General features: G+C 54.7%; 8 protein-coding genes across 8 annotated transcripts; 6 read left to right on the top strand and 2 right to left on the bottom strand.

The window, feature by feature from the left end:
- Positions 1-304: 304 nt before the first annotated feature.
- On the top strand, positions 305-1,039 carry BKA78DRAFT_379216 (uncharacterized protein; the record flags this gene model as incomplete). The annotated part of the gene is made up of 2 exons (XM_066892934.1): positions 305-469; positions 513-1,039. The coding sequence occupies 2 exons, from the start codon at positions 305-307 to the stop codon at positions 732-734; spliced, it is 387 nt and encodes a 128-aa protein (XP_066745785.1). The 3' UTR covers positions 735-1,039.
- Positions 1,040-2,718: 1,679 nt separating this feature from the next.
- BKA78DRAFT_250234 (tetraspanin) lies at positions 2,719-3,931 on the bottom strand (the record flags this gene model as incomplete). The annotated part of the gene is made up of 3 exons (XM_066884549.1): positions 2,719-2,819; positions 2,893-3,058; positions 3,524-3,931. 3 exons carry the CDS (start codon positions 3,929-3,931, stop codon positions 2,719-2,721), a joined length of 675 nt encoding a protein of 224 aa, XP_066745784.1.
- Positions 3,932-5,732: 1,801 nt separating this feature from the next.
- On the top strand, positions 5,733-6,564 carry BKA78DRAFT_294945 (uncharacterized protein; the record flags this gene model as incomplete). Its single annotated transcript, XM_066886417.1, has 3 exons — positions 5,733-5,987; positions 6,090-6,224; positions 6,277-6,564. 3 exons carry the CDS (start codon positions 5,733-5,735, stop codon positions 6,562-6,564), a joined length of 678 nt encoding a protein of 225 aa, XP_066745783.1.
- Positions 6,565-9,027: 2,463 nt separating this feature from the next.
- On the top strand, positions 9,028-10,169 carry BKA78DRAFT_312433 (uncharacterized protein). The gene has a single exon (XM_066888304.1). It carries the CDS (start codon positions 9,473-9,475, stop codon positions 9,959-9,961), a length of 489 nt encoding a protein of 162 aa, XP_066745782.1. The 5' UTR covers positions 9,028-9,472; the 3' UTR covers positions 9,962-10,169.
- A 1,961-nt stretch (positions 10,170-12,130) lies between these two features.
- BKA78DRAFT_294944 (uncharacterized protein) lies at positions 12,131-12,499 on the top strand (the record flags this gene model as incomplete). Its single annotated transcript, XM_066886416.1, has 1 exon — positions 12,131-12,499. The coding sequence occupies one exon, from the start codon at positions 12,131-12,133 to the stop codon at positions 12,497-12,499; it is 369 nt and encodes a 122-aa protein (XP_066745781.1).
- A 3,089-nt stretch (positions 12,500-15,588) lies between these two features.
- On the top strand, positions 15,589-17,828 carry BKA78DRAFT_281541 (amino acid/polyamine transporter I). The gene is made up of 2 exons (XM_066885633.1): positions 15,589-16,143; positions 16,198-17,828. The coding sequence occupies exons 1-2, from the start codon at positions 15,662-15,664 to the stop codon at positions 17,354-17,356; spliced, it is 1,641 nt and encodes a 546-aa protein (XP_066745780.1). The 5' UTR covers positions 15,589-15,661; the 3' UTR covers positions 17,357-17,828.
- On the top strand, positions 16,944-17,828 carry BKA78DRAFT_312427 (uncharacterized protein; the record flags this gene model as incomplete). Its single annotated transcript, XM_066888303.1, has 1 exon — positions 16,944-17,828. A coding segment is annotated over exon 1 (343 nt), but the record flags the coding sequence as incomplete, so codon positions are not given.
- A 954-nt stretch (positions 17,829-18,782) lies between these two features.
- BKA78DRAFT_352204 (uncharacterized protein) lies at positions 18,783-21,497 on the bottom strand (the record flags this gene model as incomplete). The annotated part of the gene is made up of 7 exons (XM_066891309.1): positions 18,783-19,815; positions 19,866-19,932; positions 19,981-20,119; positions 20,168-20,220; positions 20,270-20,371; positions 20,503-21,351; positions 21,413-21,497. 7 exons carry the CDS (start codon positions 21,495-21,497, stop codon positions 18,783-18,785), a joined length of 2,328 nt encoding a protein of 775 aa, XP_066745778.1.
- Positions 21,498-21,631: the final 134 nt, after the last annotated feature.

Raw genomic sequence — 21,631 nt, 5'->3', positions numbered from 1 at the left:
GACTGGGATAATGCAGACGTGCGAAAGAAGACCATCTCACCCATCATCGAGTCGTCCGGGTCAGTTACTCAGGAAACCGCGCTCGCCTCTGCCGCTCCACCTATCCCAGCCTTGCAGAACTACAGGATATTTACCTAGTTGCTCATTGGCGCAATTGTCGCTCCCATGAGCTCATTCACGTCCGTGTCAAGGTTGAGAAGAACGAGTCCTCTCTCACTTCGAATTTCGACCCCTCACGAGAGACGACCAGGCAACCAGCACGCAATCAAGCTGCGCCGTGCTTCGATGCCTCACGAATTTTAACATGACCGCCTTCCTCAAGCACCAGTCTTCCATTCACCTCTTCACGTGCTTGATCTATCAAACGGGCGACAACAACAAGGAGTTCTCGCGCGCAGAGTTCCAGAGAGTCGAGCGCTTCTTCAACCACCCGGTCATCATCATGGAACGGCCAAACCACCGCGACCTAGTCAAGGTTGTCTCTCACCAGTCTCGGTGGTCTTATGCCCGAGGAAAAGTACGCCGAAGATAATTTCAACGAGGAAAAGCATGGCCTAAGCTGGGCGGAGCTTTTTCGCAGCGATTACATTGAGATTCACCATCCGGGCGTCAGCGACGCTGCACCAAACCCCGGCACGCGCGACTCGGAACGGGGCGCAGAGAAGGAAGTTTCGGCAAGAGCTTCTTGGTGGAAGGTCGTGGGAAGCGGACACGGCGGATATGCCTGGCGTTGAAGGAAAAGTCGAAAGGGGTGGGTGGGTGCATCTTGAAGGAGGGAAAGACAGCGTTGAGAGGCGGGCGGTTGGCGCGAGAGATGCGCGCTATGCCACATGGACAGATGGATGGGTAGACGAATTGCAACTCAATCCATGCCCGTTGACTTGGTCCCTGTGCTCTCTGTTTTGCCATCAGTCGTGCAATGCGTCAAACACCTGGCCTCATTAAAGACACAAAGTAAAAACAGACTTGCGTAGACATGGCGCCACTATCGGCGGCAAGTAGCAGACAACAGACCGCCTTGCCAGAATTCATGATTGTCACCGTTCACTCACTGCGCCCAGGCAGTGTACCCATGTATGACATCAAAATTCCATCAACCAGAGCAGACACCAAACACAACGCACCTCAGGACCAGCCGGCAAGCAACCTAGGCTCGCCGCTCGCCAAAAACAGAAAATCGGAAAAAAAAAAAAAAAGACAGGACAAAAACGCAAAAAGAATCCGGCGCAAGTCGAACTGATGGTTGTAGCGATCTTGCAGAGGCAGGTGTTGGAGAACACACACCAATGACACCACGCAACGGTCCGTCGACCGCCACCAAGGTTACCCAACTGTTATGCGCCAACCCACCGGGATCCTTTTGTGTTCTGGAAGTGGAAGTGGGGATTTGGGGAAAAATTTCAAAGGTGGCAAGGAAGGAGGGAGACGATTTTCGGGGAGAGGGAGAGAGAGAGAGAGAAAGAGAGAGAGAGAGAGGGGGGGGGGGCTTTTTATGGTTTTGGGAGGGAGGAGGAGGAGGAGGAAGGGAAGGTGGACGGAGAGTGACGAGAATGAATGGCAATGGAACGAGTGGGAAAAAAAAACCAACCTCGAAGTTCTGAAGCAAGACACCAGAAAACACGAGAAGAGTTGTGTTTCTCCCCTCGTTACCAAGTCTTCCATCTCGATCTTTTTCGCACATGTGCACACTCACTCTTCCTCTCACTGCTTTGCTTGTAAAGGAGAGAGCGCACCCGCGGTTGTCACCATCACCGGGCAGACAGACAGACCAGCCCGACGCAAGCACCTAGCCAGCGAAGAAAAACGGCGGGTCCAGGCATTCAAGGCTGTGAGTGGGACAGACATGGGAGGATACTCTACCAAGAAGTAGACACTGCCTGCCCACTTTGTGCCGAATGAACAAGCTCTTTCCCTGCGACCTGGTAGTGGATGCGGACGTAGACGGGTGGATGGATGAAGAAGCGGCGGAAGTGAGATTCGTTTTGCCTGCGGAAATGCAGCGCGAAGACTATGCTGTGGCGGAGTGATGGATTGAAGAGGCAACTACATATGGGATTGACTGATGCCGATTTTGTAGATGAGGATTTTGGCCGTGCGATGCAAAGAGTGGACAGAAATGGCAGAGACAGAATCTTGCTTTGATCTTTGTCAAAAAACCGTCAGACATCAACGCCAAAAGTCGAAAGACAGACGGACGATAAACAAGAGGAACATTGAATGGCAAAAGAAACGCTTTAATCTCGTGGCATGGCATCATCATCACAATACAATCAACGAACGTACATGTCAACAAGCACAACGGCACAGCCCACTCAACGACTCCAAAGGATGAAGCACAAAAAGACGAAGAGAATCGGGACCTGGCATTCTGACCCACCTACCTATCTTGCCTATCTGCCTGCTCGTCTGCCTACTCGGATACAGCGCCATCTACGCCAACACTGCTTGCTTGTATTGAGTGCCGAGCATCAGCCCAGCGCACGCACCGGTAACGAACGGGGGTGTCAGCGCGACCACACTTCACTCGCGGCTCTCCTTGCACTCGCGGCTCGCTCCAGCGTACGTCTCCCGTCCCATCCCAACCCGTCTCATCCTCTCATCTCGTTGCGCACTCCCCCGCCCTCTTCCTCGCCAACTCTTCCCCATCCCCCGACGCAGCACCAGCTCGACTCCAGGACACACTCGGGCAGGCCGGCCGAAAAAAGGCGCCGCGAGCGCCTAGGTGTACCCGTTCTTCTCGTCGATGTGGCGGTACCGGGCCTGCTCGGCGCGGTTCTTGAGCTCCATGGCGACGCACATGACGACGAGGGCGTCGACGCCTACATTCCGTACATTAGCATGTATCCCTGAACCCGCTGCACCACGCCCCAGGGAGGAGGAGGCAGGACTCACCGACAATGCCAAAAGCGGCCGTAAAGACGACGTCGAGGAACTGGTTGGCAAAGCCGCTAAACTTGCCGATGCAGCCGCCCTTTTCGGCCGCCACCTGCGCCGACGGGCACACGTCGTCCTGGACAAAGGGCGGCGAGGTGGGGCTGTAGTAGCCACAGCATTTGAACTACGCCAATTTGCAAGGGTCAGCCAGTCGCTCGCCAATATCGACATGGTGTTTGAAGTGCGAGTGGCTGTTTGCGGTGAGAGTTTGTGGCGGCGACGGGGTGTCCAAAGACATGGGGGCGGGTGCATATGACTGGACTCCATGTTCGGATGCGACTGGATTGGGGAGGGGAGACAGGGAATGGGCAGAGGAAAAGCAAACGGATGGTTGGATATCGGTGTGTGAAGGGTGAAGGGTGAAGGCGTAGAGTGGGATTTGTCCGCCAAAAGCAAAGCCTTGTGCAACGGCGGTTCGACTGGCAAACAGGACATGGAGGGAAAACTCGGTGTAGGGGGAGCATCAACGCCAGGAGGCGCTTGTGCTGCCGTCTCGAAAGGAAAAGAACTGCTTCCATGGCACGGTTTTGGTATTGATTGCTCTCGACTTTTGGGAAGGACTGGCAGATGGGGAAAGTGGAGGGCCTACCTTTTCTTGCAGCAGGTTTTGCGTCGACGGCTTCTCACTGGCCCAGATGTTGCCCAGCAGGTTGCGGGTGCGCAGAGTCTCTATCCAGATGATCAAGCCCAGGATCAGGGTGAAGGTGCCCGAGACGACGACGGCCCAGCCATGGAGGCGCAGGAAGCTCTTGTTTGTGCGCAGGAAAAAGGCGGGCAGGACGAAGACGAACGAGACGAAGATGAAGACGGCGTTGACGATGCCGGCCGTCAGCGGCGTGGGCGTCTCTTTGAGCAGGATGTAGTGGGCGACGTTGCCGACGGTCAAGTCCTTGGATAGACTGTGCTTGGACGCGACTGAGAAGCCCAAGACGAGCCCTCCAGTCACCAGAAATAGCAATTCAAAGGCGGCAAGGGTGAGGAGAATCTTGTCGGCCATGGCGGCGGTCGAGTAGATCGTCCAGCGACCTGGTCCGAGAGGCACAAGGGGGTCCCGAAATGGAAATATTAAATCAGCAGTAAGAAAATAAGGTACAGAAATGCGCCAGCGCCTCTGCTGCCGCGATTATGGTCGGTTATGGATGTTCAATGAAGGAGAGAATGAGAAGGGGAAAAGAGGAGAGACAGACGCGAAGCGCTGCCTCGAGCCCCAGGCAGCATGCGGAACAGGGCGGGAGAGGTGAGTGCAGCTGGGCGCGTCGGATATGACATGATGGACGAGTTGGTCGTACGCGGACAGTTTCACGCGCGCGACAAGGGACGGTGTGTGATTGGGGCGGGTGGTGATACAAGTCTTGGGTGGGGAGTCCAGTGACCGAGTGGCGGGCGCGGGGAGGCGACAGAGTGTCGCAGTGGAGATCTGTGTGCTACGGACAGGCCGCAGAGGGCGTGATCGAGTTGCCCGAAGAGGAGCATAGTCGCTGGGGCGGGTTACGCAACGACCGCATGCGGAGACTTTTTTGGAGTCTCAGCGGGCGGCGGCCGTTGGACGTTTCATAAAGTAGATCCGAGAGCGGAAATGGAGGTACAGTCAATAGTGCAGGTGTTGATGAGGATGGACAGGCGGTTGAAGGTAGAAGCGGAGATTATCAGATCAGTGATGGAGTATGACTCTCACATCAGCGAGCATAGCGGCAGAGCAGGGTTAGTTGGCAGGGGTGTGTGGTTCCCCATGCGGATAGTTGCTGGGGTATTATGAATTAATTACTGGTCGTCTGGCGATGGAGATGGAATGTAACTCTCTCGTCGTTGAAGTTGAAGAGTACGTAGAATGTGAAACCGGGTTGGTGGCCGGTCCCCCTCGGCTTTTCGTCGGCGCCGGCAGGGACCGAGCGCTACTAAGGTGTGGTCGTCAGCTGACCGGCGACCCCCAAAGTGCCTAAAGAGGCCCCTCGCCGCCTTCCGTCTCGGGCAGAAACTAAACCTCTTTTTCCTCCGTCCGCTAGTCCCCAACAGGCCATCACCCACAGGCAGTCCGTCCTCACAGTCGAGGTAAGCATGCACTGGCAGAGCTCCCCTTCTCCCCACTTCTGAGGTTTGGTTGGCATCTGTCCGTGGCATTGTCGCCCATGGTCAAGTCCACCAGACAGTGTCCTGCCGTCCGCGCGTCGCTTGATCGGCAGGTTGCTGGCGACCCTCCAATTACAGGCTCGACTCGCTGGGCTTCTGGCTGACCGTGGCTCGCCCGTCTAGGATCGTCTTCTACGCCGCCGACTGGCTAGTTATTGCCCTTCTCCACACCAAGACGACAAGAAACGAATACAGCCCACCGTCCGGCTTTTCCCAATCCCATCTCCAACCTTTTCCTCAACGAGACTTTTACTCTCTGCCCAGCATCCCGACTAAGCCAAACCTCCAGGTTGGTACCTTCTCTTCTCTCTGTGCAACCCCCGCCCCCCAGCCCCAGCACACCCGAAACCGACCTGCTCGGTCGTGCATTCCCTTGCTTGCCTCACCCGCCACCGCACCGCACCGCTCTCCGCCCCGTCCCGTCCACCCATCATACCTGCCTGCCTTTACCTGTCCACCAACCTGAGCCTTGCCTGTTCCATCGTAACTGAACGTTGCTTTAGGCTTGGTCCTCGACAATTCTCGCCCTAAACCAAATCAATCCTTTTTCCCTCCCGCCTCGGTCGCCGACGCCCTGTCCACCCTTTGCGCCGGCTGTTTCCTTCCAAACAGGAAACCCCAATACAGTATACCCAAACCGTCCACCGAACTAGCCACCCCCGACATCCCAAATGGCTTCCGAAATCACCGACCAGGAGCAGCAGCAGTCGCCCTCTGCTCAAGACGATGTCAACAACGGCAACGGCTCGCTCCAGCAGCAAGATGCCAACCGCGGCACCAAGCGCGCGCGCCCCGCTGCCGACGACGATGACGACGACGACGACAAGCCCGGCCGCGAGCGCAGAAAGATTGAAATCAAGTTCATCCAGGACAAGTCGCGTCGCCACATCACCTTTTCCAAGCGCAAGGCCGGCATCATGAAAAAGGTGCGTTCCAAGCTCCAAAGCTTTGACCGTCGCGCATCGTCGCGAAGACGCGCCGTGGCCGCGTCGCATCGTCCCCAACATTGCAATTGACTCTCTTTGCAGGCCTACGAGCTCTCTGTCCTCACCGGCACCCAGGTGCTGCTCCTCGTCGTCTCCGAGACCGGCCTCGTCTACACCTTCACCACGCCCAAGTTGCAACCTCTCGTCACCAAGCCCGAGGGCAAGAACCTCATCCAGGTACGCGCGCATCCCACGCATCGACCGCACAAACAATGCTAACACGCTCCAGGCCTGCTTGAACGCGCCCGAGCCTGCCAGCAACGAGAACGGCGTTGACGGCGACAATGCCGTCGAGTCGACCGAGGACCAGCACAGCCAAGTCCCGCGAGGCGCACCGGGAATGCCCCCTGCGCCTGGAATGCCTGGCGGCTACATGACGCCCGAGCAGGCCCAGGCGATGCAGTACCAAAACTACCTGCAGCAGCAGTCGCACGCAAATGCGCAGTACCCCATGCCGCCCCAAGCAGGCATGCCCAGGCACCCGCAGCAATATCCGGCTGACCAGAAGCTGGCGTAGTGTGCCTTGTTGTCGCATCACGGAGCCTCTGGAATTTGCTGGTTTACAAAAGGAAAATCGATACCCCAATCCCAGTACGGAGACTAATCGGGGCGCGTCACGTTGCCCACTCGTATATACCGGGAATGTGTCTGCTCTCTCAATCGCTGGGAAACTGAGCTGGGTGGTGGCTTGATTTGGTGTCGGAAGGAGTTTCTCAGGTTTTTCTTGCTGCTGAGTGGGTTGCAAACTTGCTGGCTTGAGGTCCCCGACTCTCTTCACCCGTCGCTGCTGCTCGCTTTCCCCATTTTTTTGTTTTGTTTCCTTTTCACAACCACAAATGAACCCCCTTACCCTCACCCCACTCTTCTTCTCTCGACTTCACTTCGACGACTTTCGTTGCCAGGGCCCTTCCTACGGGTAGGGAAGGCGGTGCTAAAAGCCTTTTTTTTTCTTTTCTTCTTGATTGCATTGGCCGTCATGGTTGATTCTCGTGTCGCGTCGTTTGCTGCGCGTCTTCTTCTTTGCCTTGTCGCCCCCAGATACCCACCGCCCGACCTCGTCACGGCTCCTTTCGCCTCGGCGCCATTCCGGGGTGATTCAAGCATGTGGGGATGCGGGGCGCATACAAGTGGAGAGGAGAGGGCCGCAACGCGACCATGGTTCGACGATGGGATCGGGAATCGGTGCCCATGACGGCCGCGACGGATTTTGAACGAGATGGATGTGGTAGACGATGGAAGCGTCAGTCGCAGTCAGTAGTAGTTTACTTAATTTGGCAGGGAGTGTTGTTCAGTCGCGGGAGGAGGAGCATGGATCGGAATCTGGAATCTTCTCTTTGAGAATGGTTACCTGCGAGCTTTTGATGGATGCTGGTGGTTGGACGGACTGAAGGTTGATGGGAGACGATCACGGGGCGTTGGCCCTGATGAGATGGGATGGATTGATGGATGGGATGAGAAGGATATTACGGATGGAACGATTGACTGATTGAATTTATTTGAGCGATTGATTGCACTGATTGGTATGGAGCTGATGGTGTGTGTGGTGTTGCATTATTCGACCATCTCTCTTCCCTCCGTCATTGTCGATGTCGTCAACTGACAAACTGACGACTTCTCGATGCCATGCCGCATGTGCTTCCTCCACCTCAGCATTCCAACATCCCCCATACCCACATCTCTATCCCCATCCATCCATCCTTGCTAACGTCCTCCCTTCCCTCCACGGTAGATCAACGCCGGTGCGGGATGCTCGAATGACGCCCCTCGTGGTGGCGTTGTTCTCTTGCACTTGGTCGTTTGACGAGTCGACCTCATGTGCGTAGGGAGTGAGTGATCCAACAAGACCTTGGGTACTCCCCAAAAAGACTTTTGATCATTTGAGCTCGTGAATGGATAGGTGGACGAATGGCCACAGGGAGCAAGCACTCGAGCAGCCCACACTCATTCCATCACCCTCTTTTCAATCCTTCCTCTCCACCCATCCGAATTCCTTCTCCTTTCCTACTCCTACTCCTCCTCCCTCGGCCTCGCCGCCGCCGCCGCCAGCCGGTCGAGCGCCCCCCACCCCCCCCGTGACAAAAAGCGTGAAGAGGACGCTGCAGAGCGCCGTGGCCAAGTGCGCAAATGCGTTGTTCGTGGCGCCCGCTGCTGCGCTGCTGGTTGCTGTTGTGCTGGCGTCGAAGATGGGGATCATCGGGACGGCTGGCGCGAACGGGGAGATGAGCGGCATTGTGGTGTGTTCTGGTGGTGGTGGTGGTGGTGGTGGTGTTTTGTGGTGGTGGTTTGTTGTGGTATTGGCCAAGGTTTGATTCGTTGATTGAGTTGATTGGTGGTGTTGGTGTTGATGTTGTGATGGAGGACGTTGTTGCAAGTGACTGACTTGATACAGTCCTCGCCGTCCCTCGTCCTGTCTTTATATCCCCGTTCTTGCTCAACAGGGACGCGATCCATGGGTACGGCGGAGCAGCACAGTCATGAGTGTTCGGTGGTTGGAAGGCGAAGTCAGGTTGTTGGTGATCTCGCTACCACTGTTTAGGTTTGCCCTTTCTCTTGCTTCACACTCAGGCTGTCTCCGACCAGCAGCGACGGACATGGGGGGAGGATCTTGTAGTTGGAGCTACTGCTCCTGCAGAGATGGCATTGCGAAGTGTTGCTTGGAGTCTGGACTGAGGATGGAGAGAAAGGGGGAGGGAAGGAGGGATGGGGTGAGAGTGTGGTAAGAGGACTTGTCGTGTGTACCTTGGGTGACTGCATCCGTCCTCCACTGAACATGGCAAGAGGATCGACAGTGCTTCCCATTTCCAACATTGGAGTTGCGCATGTAGCTGCTACCGCTTCTCCTACGTGCGGGGTGAGACTGTTGAAATGTTGATGCAATGCATTGACTATTCGCGTGTCATGACGGCACTTCTCTGCCAATATCGTTTGCAACCTTCGACATTTGAGCTTGGCGACATGTTTTCTTCATTTGAATTCAATGCTTCGATGATATTTTTGAACTCACAGTCGTTGCCAGCTAGAGGGCAATCATCAACCCTTTCAGAATCATCAGCTGTACCTACGCATCATCACCTCCAGCCCACACCACCCACCTACTTGCGACGTCAAACATACAATACCGTAAACGTGGGGGCCACCATCACGTCCCTCCTCCCACTTGGAAGACGAATAAAACGGCCATATAGAGCAGCAAGGTGCATGCCTGATTCGGTTGCTCCGTTCGTCATGCGGCCGGCCTGCCCTGTGTCTGTGCGGCGTCTTCGGCAGCGGAGATGATACACCGGGTAGAGGGTGGGTGGGTGGACTGGGGAGGTCTAGGCCTGACGCGATCGTCGCTCTGTATTTTTTCTTTTTGAAAAATTGATTGAAGCGAATGAGAGCGAGCAGCGAGGCTGGGTTGCTTGGCGGTGCTTGGTTGCTGGACGATGGGTGGGCACGCAGAGGTATCGGTGTTTGTTGTCGGCAGCACAGCCGTCGCTCAGGAAACAATGACATCACCTAGTACTGGTCAACAGACGACGAGAGCCAAAACTTGGAGACGAGGAATGCATTTATGCGCCGAGTGGGTTTCGTTGATGCGTTTTGGATGTTTGGGAAGACGCGACGACGACGCAACCCAAGCGTTCCACAGCTGGGTGTGGCGCACGGCGTGCCTGGGCGCTGAGGCGAGGCGAGCTTGTTGCTTCAAAAGGCTTGCTCGGGCTTGGGGCCTTTGGCTTGGGGGCGTCGTTCTCTGCCGATGCGTGGCGCAGACGTGCAGACATCACTCGCGGTGCTTGTTTCCTCCATCTTCACCTCGCTTCGTTGGATTTCTTCCGCCGTGCATGTTCACGCCGCACGCGTGCGCGTCTCTTCAGGCTCTCCTCGACTCGAGTCCTCGTCCGACTCGCTGCTCCTTCATCTCTCTCGTATAGCAATTTGCATCTTGGCCCCCCGGAAGCCAGCCCCTCAGGCTCTCCGCTCCTCGTCTCATTTCCATTTCACGTGCCTCGCCATGCCATGCCTCGCCTGCCAATGGTCCATTCTGACCTAGCCGGATGTCCATCGGTGCAATGGCCAGCTGACACAATGCTGATTGAGCAGAGCAACGGCAGTCGTGACGGCTGCCGTGGTGGACGAAGGTGGTGGTGGTGGGCCCCCAGCAATTGAGGGCGCAGGGAAACCTTTACCCCAACGGGAAGCGTCGCCTATCAGCGGCCATGACTAAGGGCGCAATCCGACGACCGACAGGGAACTGCCGACTTTCATCATGCTCCGACCAGGGCAGTTGCGGCGGGGTCGTTGCTCGCAGTCAGCGGTCGATGTGAGAGGTGTGCTGCGTTGCCAGAGTCCGACTGCTCGCTGTCCAGATTCGGTGGTCTTTTATTGTTGACGAAGACTACACGTTAGTCCGCCCAGGATCAAGAAGCAACACAGCGCGTCGATTCAGATTGTTTCCCAAGTTCATCGCGACGCCGACGGGCAGGCGTGGTTTGCGAATGTCGGCAACAGCAGCGTATGCAAAAGAGCTGGACTCGCCCGTGTTGAGGACGTGGGTGTTCGCGGTTGGTGCCATGGCAAGGCAGGTTTGGCTCAGACTGCTGCTTGCGCGAAAGATAGCGGCCACCGATAAGCCTGACTTTGTTCTTTGCAGTTACCAACCCTTGTCGCACCTCTGTGGTTGCGGCTTCGAGACTTGCGATGCCTTCCTTTCTCTTCCAAAGATTTTGTTAACCAGCTTGAGGTACGTTTCGGGGATTCTCGTTGCTGCGACGTGGAGATCGAGTGTCCAAGGCGATTGAAGAAGATGTGTTTGGCGAAGGCGAGGGAGTATAAATCTTCATGACCGGAGCCTTCGTCGCTGGACGACAACCACATGCAAGCCTCTGGCTCAAGCTACAAATGTCCCGAATAGGATAACAAGTCCTCGCCCACACCGCATTCAGATTCAAGCTTTGCGCTCGTCGTCTTTGATCCCTGATGCCAGCTGGCGCGGCTCACCGTCAACTTGAAGGTAGAGCCTCAAAATTCTCATCAACGCACTCAAAACACCTAAAACCTGATGGCGAGAAAAATTGCTCCTACTGACCCTCTCTCGATTGGCGATGGCGCCTGCTGAAACGTTCCTGAGCCCAATCATCTGTGGAAGAGGCCGAGTGCGTTGGTACACTCAGAAACGACACTTACTACCGTCGATTCTCCTTACTTCGCGGATGCTCCTGGCAATTAGAAGGTAGGTCGGCAGATGCTTCGCAAAAGGAAGACAGGTACCGAAAGACCAAGACTCGATTACGCGCATAGAGTTTTGAGATGTTGCACATCCGAATGTTTAACACCTGGAAGAATGGGCCATCCTGTTCGGCTTTTCGGACCCTACATCGGAAGTTCCGAACAACACCACAACGAAATGCTCGCCTTTGTACACAGTCGCTGACTTGGAGATGCGCTTTCGGTTTTCGGTGCTGTATCTGTCTATTCGTCAAAACTTTCAGTCGAGCATAGGTGCGCGCCCGCCGTTGAGTAACAGAGTTCCGGATGGGCCGCGTCAATGAGAGCAGACCAAATGACGATGCAACAACTTGGGACGTGATCGATCTCTACGAGTACCGAAGAGTCCAAGAGTTTCGAGACAGAGTCTTTGTGATGGGAAACTCGTCGCCCGCCCTATAAGGCCATACAGCGTAGGAGCGACTTGAAAGTAGGTGGAAGAAGGAAATTTAGCCGACCAAAAGAGGAAATCTTTCCTCCTGTGAGCATCTCACGGGTCCGCAACAACATGATCTGTCGCAAGATGTTTTGGGAGAGACCTTTCCCAATACTTAAAAGATTCAGACAGCCTCCTCGTTTCTCGTACCGACCTGTCGCTCATTCGTTTTCTTGGTCACTGTCACTCCTTTGCGGTGTTTCTATCTCTGGCATATCGAAACGGCTTCCCGCTTTTCACCGTCCTAAGTTTCCGACTTTCCGTTCGACAACCATTTCGACCAGCTTGATCGCAACATCTTTTCTACGGCGGACACTTCAGTCTCCATCCACCAATCGTTTGAACCAGTTTCGTCACTGTCATTCCTTTACGGCGGGTGCTTCAGACGTCCCATCGCAAGATGCGTGCCACCATCGTCGGCCTACTCCTTCTGTTGAGTTTGGCTTCTTTGATCGAGGGTGCGGCATTGCCTCACATTGATTTCCACCTCGCCGGCCACAAGGCATCGGTGCGCTCTATCCTGACCCCCGTCGTTAGCAGTGACCACGGAATTTTGACCTCCGCGCAGGTGAACCAGCGGTTCAAGCTCCACAAACGCACCACGTACATCTGCTACAGCGTACTGAATCCAAATGGCGTCATAGCCTGCACGCCGCAGAGATGTGTCAACCAGGCCGGAAACCCCGTTACTCGCCCATGCACGACCTCGAATCAATGTGAAAGGCCAACGGTTGCCTGTCCTAACTGGGTTCCCTCCAGCCCCAGTTGAGCCGCTGTAACGTACCAGAGTCCTCAAGTGGGTGGAAGTATGAAATTATAGCCGACTATAATAGGAAATGCCGACTTGTTGTCCCCGTAAACGATAAGCCCTTGCACGACGTGTCAAAAAAGGAGCCAGTCTTCGTACTGCTTTTTCCCACTTCCAAGACCAAAATACCGCTCAGCGTGCCTTGACTGGTCGCCCTCGCTCTTTTATTCGTTCGCTTCGATTCTCTATTGGTCAAGATGCGCGGTACCATCATCACTTTATTCTTGCTCCTGAGTTTTGGCTGTTTGATTGAGGCTGCGGCTTTGCCCCATGGCGGTCAGCCTCATGGCGATAATGTATGGCCTCTCTCACTCCCTTCCCCCGACCATTGCATGTTGCTAACCCACGCGTAGAAACGATTCAAGCTCGTAAAGCGCTCCACCATCTGCTACGGGGCACTCAACGGCGACATTACTGCCTGCTTGGACAGCGGCAAATGTTACAATTCAGCTGGCCAGGCTCTCACTCGCCCATGCTCAAAATCAAACTATTGTGAGAGGCAAGTGCCGTGCCCGGGGTGGGCGGCGAGTCTTCAACAGTAGCGCGTTGTGGAGAAAAGGGTACGTCCTTTCACATTCCCTGACCGTTGACGACCTGCAATATATTTGGGTGCAACCGGTGATCGGGCACGTCTCCAACTACCGTCCAGGCACACCACGTTGTACAATGTCGCGAAACGTCTGCCGCTACGGTCAACGAGAACTCGATCGTCATCGATGATGTTGCTCTCCACAAAACACCTTTCTGACACGAAAAAGGCAGATTCTCTTTGGAGGCTTGAGAACTTGATGACATGGCGTCGAGTTTCGTCGACCCCTTTTCCGAACACGAACGATCCCGAGCACACGCGGTATGCGACAATGTCTACAACGCTTGAAAGAGCGCCGCGATGCGCAACGTGCTCGGATTCGGATGCCGCCATTAGAATCTGTGGCTGTTTGAGCAGCAGATTTGTATTTGTAGTACCGACTGGCGTATCATTTGACTCTTCGGCAGTTGTGTAAGTGCCGATGTACTGTGGGTTTAAATACATCGACGGCCTTCAGCCTTACAATCTTGTAGAATACTATCAACAAATACATTCTTTTGCTCTGTCCACTCTTTCCATTCATCGACAGCATGCGTGCCACTCCGTTCACTCTTTTCTTCGCGCTGGGTCTTTTCTTCTTGGTTGAGGCTGCGCCTTTGTCTCATGAAATCATGGTATTGCTCCCCACCTTTCTTCTCCCAAGGATCAGTTTTTGCTGACCGACGCACGGGAACAACAGGAACACCATGTCAACCTCGAGAAACGCTCAGTCATCTGCTACGGGGGACTTACCAATGGCGATTATATCGTCTGCACGAATGGCCAATGTATCGACAAAAACGGACACCCTGCTCCTCGACCATGCACAGGCACAAATCGGTGCTTGAGAACGGTGGAGTGCCCGACATCATCCAAAGAGCGTTGAGTGGGCGTCTCTTGAGCTTGAAAAAGTGGATTGATGATGGGGAATCATTAGGGCGCTTCTCTCCTCGCGCTTGTTGTCGCTGCTTTGCTCGTCCTTCTCGAAATTATCAGAGCCATCACCACCATGGGGCTTCAATGTAATGGCGCATTGGCCTTGATCCTGTACTATATTTGTGCTTGAGAAATCTGTAGAAATAGAAGTGGATGGTCAAGAGTCTATTCTGCTGGACTCAAAACTCACTCGTCGTCAATTTGATGAAGTGTTTGGGGAAGCCTGGTGGACTGTCTATCCGAACACGATCCCGAGCATACACAGTGCACGAGAATGGCAATTCTGTCCTCGGAGTGTCTTTCCAGTCCTCTGTAAATAAAGGGGAGCTTGGTCATGGGCTTGCTGCACTTCGAATGTCAGCATCTGGATCCACAGCCCTCCGAGAAGCGCATTCGGCTCGCCTATATTCATTTGATCAGACTACTTGCCGAATGAGGCTAGGGGTCCGCGCATGTCGTATAAAACCAGCGACTTCCTGATCACATCAGAACATCACCCGCTCCGTAACACTCGACCTTCAACCTTCATTCGAGTTTTGTTCATCCTCTCCTTTGCCCTAGGCTACCGAGATGCGCAGTTTGACTCATTCTCCTGCCAATTTTTGGCTTCTTGACCGAGGCCGCTGCATTGCGTCACTTCCACGTTTCCAACCCAGCTCATGACAACTCGGTCCCAACTACGCTTTCCTCTTGTCTGCATACCGTTCTAATTTCCGCGCAGGCGCAAACTCCCACACTCTACAAACGCTCTACGATTCGCTGCAAGGTGTTCAGCGGCACTGTCGCGTGCAAGCGCGACAAATGCACCGCCAAAATTGGAACAACAGTCGATCGAGGGCAGCGACGAAGACCGTTGGATGAGCATTTCGATGCCTTATCTCCAGCAGGCTTGTTCTCCGTCAATGCAAAGCACTGGGTTTTGAGAGCGTCGTTCAGTGTTGCACCACAACCGAAGCCATAAGAGTTTCCCAAACGGGAGTGACGGCATGTGATGATGCCGAATCGGGAGCGATTAAGTCTCAACAATCTGACCCAATCGCAACGCAGCGTATCCTTGCCTATCGCGAGCATCATCTTGCCGTCTGCGCAACGTTGTCCACGGGCCGGCCGTGACCCTCGACTTTCAAACTATCCGGCAGCACCAACGGGGTGCCGCGGGCCGCGACGTGATTGGCCAGAGATAGATGCTGATTGCAATTGAGCCGACGCAGGCCCTCGTTGTTTGGCGCGGATCCTCTTTTTGGCTCAAGTGCGGCGGGGTTATCGAAAAGGCACTCGCATTTTTTCGACCTTTTCGAGCGCTTCGATTCGGACGCTATCACGCTCGGCGCGGGGTGTAGCTTCGAGCTTTATATCGACGTCGTTTTGAATGCAGCCCCGGACAGACATGCCTATTTCGGACTCTCTGATATACGGCAGACTGCTGCTGTTCTGTTCGCGCTGTCGTCTCCAGTCTCGCGCCTGGTTTACCACCTCCCTCTGATGACCGAACCCTGCCGCGCCTTTTCGGGACTGGATTTGATCTAATTGCTGCATGTAACGAAGAGGGCAGACTCCCTCTGACTCAACACCAGAGCACAGCGGCCTTGGATAGAAGGATTGGAAAGAGCTTGGTCAAGATGGGCGAAATCAAAGAATCGTCGCCGGCGCGAGCGCCGTCATTCGAAAAGGGGACCGTCGTCGACGCCGACGCGGCCAAGCTGGCGGAAATGGGCTACACGCAGGACATGCAGCGGAACTTTTCCGTCTGGAGCGTGCTGGGCGTGGGCTTTTCGGTGACCAACTCGTGGTTCGGCATCTCGGCCGGCCTGGTGGCGGGCATCAATTCGGGAGGCCCAGTCCTCATCATCTACGGCATCATCATTGTGTGTCTGATCTCTGTCTGCGTTGGCATCTCGCTATCCGAGTTGGCGAGTGCCATGCCCAATTCCGGAGGGCAATACTTTTGGGCGAATGAGCTGGCACCGAAGAAGTATGCCAACTTTGCATCATACTTGACCGGCTGGTTTGCTTGGGCCGGTGCCATGTTTACCAGTGCGAGTATTGCGTTGGCTGTAGGAAGTGCGCTCGTTGGATGCTGGCAGCTGTCTCATCCAGACTTGTAAGACCCAAGTTACTCCTACTGCGAGAGTCAAACTGACGAAGTTCAACATAGCGAAATCAAGAGCTGGCATCCCTTTGTTGCCTACCAGGTGGTCAACATCTTCTGCTTCTTCTTCAACACAGTCGGGAAGATTGTACCCACCGTCGCCAGCATCTCACTGTACACTTCGCTCCTCTCCTTCTTCATCATCATGGTGGCCGTGCCAGCCAAAGCACCAACGCACCAGGACGCGCAGTTTGTATTTGCGACCTTCATCAACAACACGGGCTGGTCGCAAAACGGTATCGCCTTCATCGTCGGACTTGTCAACACCAACTGGGCTTTTGCCTGCCTCGACTGCGCAACCCACCTGTCCGAGGAGGTCGCACGCCCAGAACGCATGATCCCCATCGCCATCATGGGCACAGTCGCCATCGGATTCGTAACGAGCTGGTTCTTCGCCATCAGCATGTTTTTCAGCATCGTAGGGCCGTTCCAGGACTTGGTCGACACTTCGACCGGCGTGCCGATCCTGGAGCTCTTCTACGCCGCTCTGGGATCCAAGGCCGGCGCCATCGTGCTCGAGGCTCTTATCATCGCAACCGGCATCGGCTGCCTGACCGCCAGCCACACATGGCAGAGCCGACTGTGCTGGAGCTTTGCGCGCGATCGCGGCGTCCCAGGACACAGTTACCTTTCGAATGTACACCCGGCGTTGGACGTGCCGCTGAATGCGCACATACTCAGCTGCGTCATCGTCGCTGCCGTGGGCTGCTTGTACCTAGGCTCATACACAGCCTTCAACAGCATGGTCACGGCGTGCATCGTGCTGCTGTACATCTCGTACGCCATCCCTATCGTCTGCCAGCTCGTGCGCGGCCGCAACAACGTGCCACACGGCCCCTTTTGGCTCGGCCCCTTTGGCCACTTTTCCAACTACGTCTTGCTTGCGTACACCATCTTTACGCTCATCATGTTCAGCTTCCCCTACAGCATGCCCGTCGTCCCGAGTAACATGAATTACGTCTGCGCCGTGTATGGCGTCATTGGCGTCATTATTACTGTGGACTGGCTCGTCAGGGGCAAGCGCAAGTACAGAGGCCAGGAGATGCGCAAGGGCGAGGTCGACATGGTTGTGGAGCGCGTGGTGGGCCATGCGCACGTCCATGGACATGGGGACGAGGGGACGACGACGGTGCAGCCAAAGGAGCAAAACGGGATCGCGGTTTGAGGGTCTCGACGGATGTATGTGTGCGTGTATTGTACCTGTCTGTGGTTAATGAGATATCCCCTGGCTAGGAGCCAGTACTTTTGTTGCTTAGCTGTCTCTTGTGTTCCTGCCGTGCTTGAATTCCTTCAAAACTCAAAGTCCAGAGTCCAGACTTGCACGCACAAGGAGTCCTCAGGTGCGGCCATCCTTTTTGATATGGAGATGTCAAGACTAATCTATTTGAGCCCTTTGAAACTAGAAGTCCAAATCAATGCGCACAAGGAGTCCTCAGACGACCATCCGAACTCTTCAACTTCAAATTCTGAAGTCCAAATGCACGCACACAGGGAGTCCTCGAGCGCCGCTATCTTTCTAATATGATCAAGTTCAAGTCCAACTGCGCACGCACAAGGAGTCCTCGAGCACAGCCATCATTTTAACATAGATAAATTTCAAGTCCCAGTGCACGTGCACAGGGAGTCCTCATCCTCCGCGTCCCTTTCACAGGGACGCACCCCCTACTATCCGCCTACCCCCTGGCCACCCCCTCACATGCCACAGCAGAATGACGAGGCGGCGCATGAAGCAGCACGTGATTGGACCGATATTGCTTAGCCATCGTATATATCGCTCCCCCCATCGACCGTCCCGTTCCATCCAACACTCTGTGTGTGAGTGTGCAGATGCCCAAACAATGAGGCGAAACTGTGCTTCTGCGGTGGACAAAACTGACGACTTGGGGTGTTTAGGGCGCGTGTGTTACTAGGGATGGGTTGGGAGGCATAACCGGGGATAGGGGGTCGAAGTCGGTGGTGTGGGAGTGCGGTGATCTTCAACAAGGTTGGGAAGTAAGGTGCGTATAGCCATCAATATGGCGACATGGTATCGAAGAGCCCTTCATAAATCAAAAATCGAGGCGGCCTTCGCAAGCACTCGGGTGATGGCGAAGTCCATGATTATCAAGGATCACTTACAGAGATTTCCGAGTGTTATTGTACAAGGTACATACATACTGATTTGGCCTAGGTACAGCCCGTTATCAACACCATGAGCCTAGGCGCCGAGCTTCAAGCAGCTGTACATCCAAAGTACAGGCTCAATTCCACACTTCCGTCTGACTTGGTGGAGAAGCGGCGAAGACGCACAGCGAATTCGACATTACTTCCTGGTAAGATGCAGTGGTAGAGGGTGGCAAAGGAGCGGTATGAACAGGCGAAAAATCGGAAGGGAATCGGAAGCGTAGGATTCTCATGGAGGATCAAAGGTCGTAAGCGAGATCGTAGGTTCGTGATGACAGTGTCGCTGACCGAGACTGACGTGACGGGTCCGTCAAAGTATCCCAGAATAAGTGCATTACGTGATGTGTTTGGAGCGAACACACAAACTTCTTGGGGCGTTGTAGGTGTCTTGAAATTTGGGAAGGATATTTTCGTTAGAATTGTCTGTGTCAAGGCGCCGGCTGAGGATCGTTCTGATCATCGGACGCGTCATTTGGACCCGGCTCCTCTTCCTCCTGCTGTATGTGCGCCGTTCCGTTCAACGTCGGCTCCTTATCCTCCGCTGTGTCATTTCCATTCGGCGTCGCACTCCCCGAGTCGCCGCTAACCTCACCATTCGTCTCCGCAGCCGCGAATGACACTCTCTTGCCGCTCCGCTCCTTGCTTTGATCGTCGCCTTCTTCATTACTTTCAACCCCATTCTCTCTTGTGATCCAATTCTCCATCAGCCCCGAGCTTTGGAACATTTCCTGGAATGGATCCTTTGTACTCGTCTGTCTTGTTCGGACCCCGTACTCCACCCGGTGCTTCACACGCTCGAGTGTCAACTTGGACACGGCCTGGGTCATTTTCTCGACGTGACCGTTCCTCACTTGCCCATTGACGTGGTCGAGCAGCCGCACAAACTTGTCAATGCCCGCGTTGAACTCATCTTCGAGAAGACGCGCCTCTTGGCGAACAGCCTTGGCCTCCGCGTCTTGGAGAACGAGTTTGCGAGGGATGGAAGCAAGTTGCGTGAGAAAGGAGAGGTCTGAAAAGCCATCCTCGAATGCCACGTCAAGGATGTCTGCCGTTGCAGAGACAGCGGCGTAGTCAGTCGAGGCGCTGATTTGGAACCTAGGGTTTGTCCTGAAAATGCCGGCAAATATCGATTCCAGAAAAGCCCGCGAGGTCAGAGGCATAGTCAGGGCAGCGTTGCTGTTTTGGAGGAAAAAGCAAAGCGCAAGGCGGCGACGGAAATTACATTCGACTGGAGTGTGGGCGGGCAGAGATGCAATCAGTTGAGACTGAAGAACCGGATGCTCATGAAGACAAGTGTATGTGCGGCGAGCGATTGTGTCGAAAGACGTATTAAACGTGGCAAGGAAAGCACTTATGGCGTCACTACTCAGAGCTTGGAGTTCCAGGTCATTCAAGACGCTGTCGTCAAAGTTGACGCGCATCAGAACCTCAAGACCATATTCCAGAGCCTCTGGGGCAAGACTAATGGTTTTGTTAGTCGACCGAACCGCAGTATAGAAAGAAAAACTCACTGTGGCGCCGATTGGCGAAGCAGTCGAACTAACCACTCGAGCCCAGCTGGAGGTGCTGGTCTGGGATCTTTGTTGCAAATTAGCAACGTCCAATTGATTGCAGAACACAACTGACCGTCTTCTCCTACGCGAGTCGGCGCGATATTGACCATAGAGTCATTGGAGCCTGTCGTGCTCACTTTGGCTCCTACCTGGCTGAACAGCTGCCGTATTCGAGACACTCCCAGCAGACTTCGAACTTGTGCAGTCGAAGACTTTCTCACATTAGCACGGCTCCGCCTCACTTGCGCTGTTTAACGTACCTCTAAAATACGCAGGCAGGGGAATTTGAGCGCAGCCTTCTTGCCAAAGCAGACTAGTTTGGTTAGTTGAAGACTGGTTGCGAGGGCACGTATGTCTTGTACCTTCATCCACGATCCACGAAATAACTTCATCGGGCAGAGCACTGCGGGCAACCCCAGCCTGCACGAACCCTGAGTGCACGGCACTCTCGCGAGTAGCAGTATCTGGGAGGCATCAGAATCTTGACTGGGCTACTTGCAGAGTGCCGAACGAAAAGGTTCACCTTTCAGTAGAGTTTGCCAACCCTGTGAGGGTAGGCTTGCGACGGGAAACGGTCTTGGTTTTGTAGACCGACACGTGTCAAAGAAGCGCCATACTTCCACCCTTTCAAATGCGCCAGTTCGCTCCAATGCATCTCTTGCTTTCTTGGCTTTATCTGCATTGCCTACAGCCTGCACCATATTTTCCTCGGTAAGTTCGCCGTGTGCGGAATCCTCCAAAAGCTTCTCCAGCTCTTCCATAGCAGCTTGGGTTTCCCGAGTTTTTTCTTCAGCGGCCCTTTCTTTGCCCGCCTGCTTGGCCAATGCCGCAAGTGACATTTTGTACTTGGGAGGAGCTGGAAGGAGCTTTTCAATCTTTTTTGGTCGCTTGGCATGAGATCTGAAATTGTAATCCTTTCTACCATTGTCTGGAGGGGACACTGATGGTCTTGACGGAGGTCGTTCGGCAGGCGCTGACCGTTTCCTTGAGGCAAGGAGAACGCTCAAATCCTCCAAAGACGAGTCCGATTCCTCCTCACTGTCGGATGTTCTGACTATCTCCATACCATCCTTGACTACGCGCCTTGAAGAGGTGGTCGAGGTTTGGGACAGCGGTGGTAGCGAGGAGAAGGACAGGCTCGCGCTGCCTTTTCGCGCGTACTCGGGAGATGCGTCTGTATTTGTGCGATCGGGGCGCGCCATGCCTGATGAAGGCGCGTCTGCGTCTGAGCGTAGCGGTGGATCGAGGGTCGTAGACGGGTTATGGCGGGGGGAGGAAGGGGATGCGACGCGAGTTGTGGGGACCGACGAGTCTTGAGGAGGCGATGAGGCGGGCGCGGGATTTGAACTCGTCAAGTGAGTCTCGGACGGCGTGTTGACTGTCGGCGTTGGCTTTGGGGTGGGCAATTGCGAGACGCGTGTGGGTGCAGATGAAGTGGTTGAGTCTGAGGAGACGATGTCAGCCTTTGTCGGTCTAAAGCGACTACGCGTCGACGGTGTCCATACTGCTGGATTGTTGGGAATTCAAGCGCGACTGCTTGGGTCGCTGGAAGGGCTTGAAAAAATCGGCGATGCTGGCATTGCGTTTCATTGTGATGCTGATAGCTATTGAAATAGAGTTGGCTTGGGTGGTACTGGGCGGGAGGCGACAGGCGGAGTGCAAACGCGAAAACACCAAAGCACGTGCAAGGCCTGGGCGGTGAAGTGGTGTCTTAGTTGTTACTG

This window comes from Phyllosticta capitalensis (assembly GCF_038381095.1).
Source record: "Phyllosticta capitalensis strain CBS 128856 chromosome Unknown BKA78scaffold_4, whole genome shotgun sequence".
NCBI classification, from domain to species: domain Eukaryota; kingdom Fungi; phylum Ascomycota; class Dothideomycetes; order Botryosphaeriales; family Phyllostictaceae; genus Phyllosticta; species Phyllosticta capitalensis.
Note: the sequence above shows the minus strand (reverse complement) of the source record. Positions and strands in the feature narration are given on the sequence as shown.

Bases quoted from the DNA above. Each gene is read 5' to 3' on its own strand.
- BKA78DRAFT_281541 (XM_066885633.1), top strand. From the start codon at position 15,662: ATGGGCGAAATCAAAGAATCGTCGCCGGCGCGAGCGCCGTCATTCGAA. The intron at 16,144-16,197 runs GTAAGACCCAAG...AGTTCAACATAG, and splicing joins CAGCTGTCTCATCCAGACTT to CGAAATCAAGAGCTGGCATC.
- BKA78DRAFT_312433 (XM_066888304.1), top strand. From the start codon at position 9,473: ATGGGTGGGCACGCAGAGGTATCGGTGTTTGTTGTCGGCAGCACAGCC.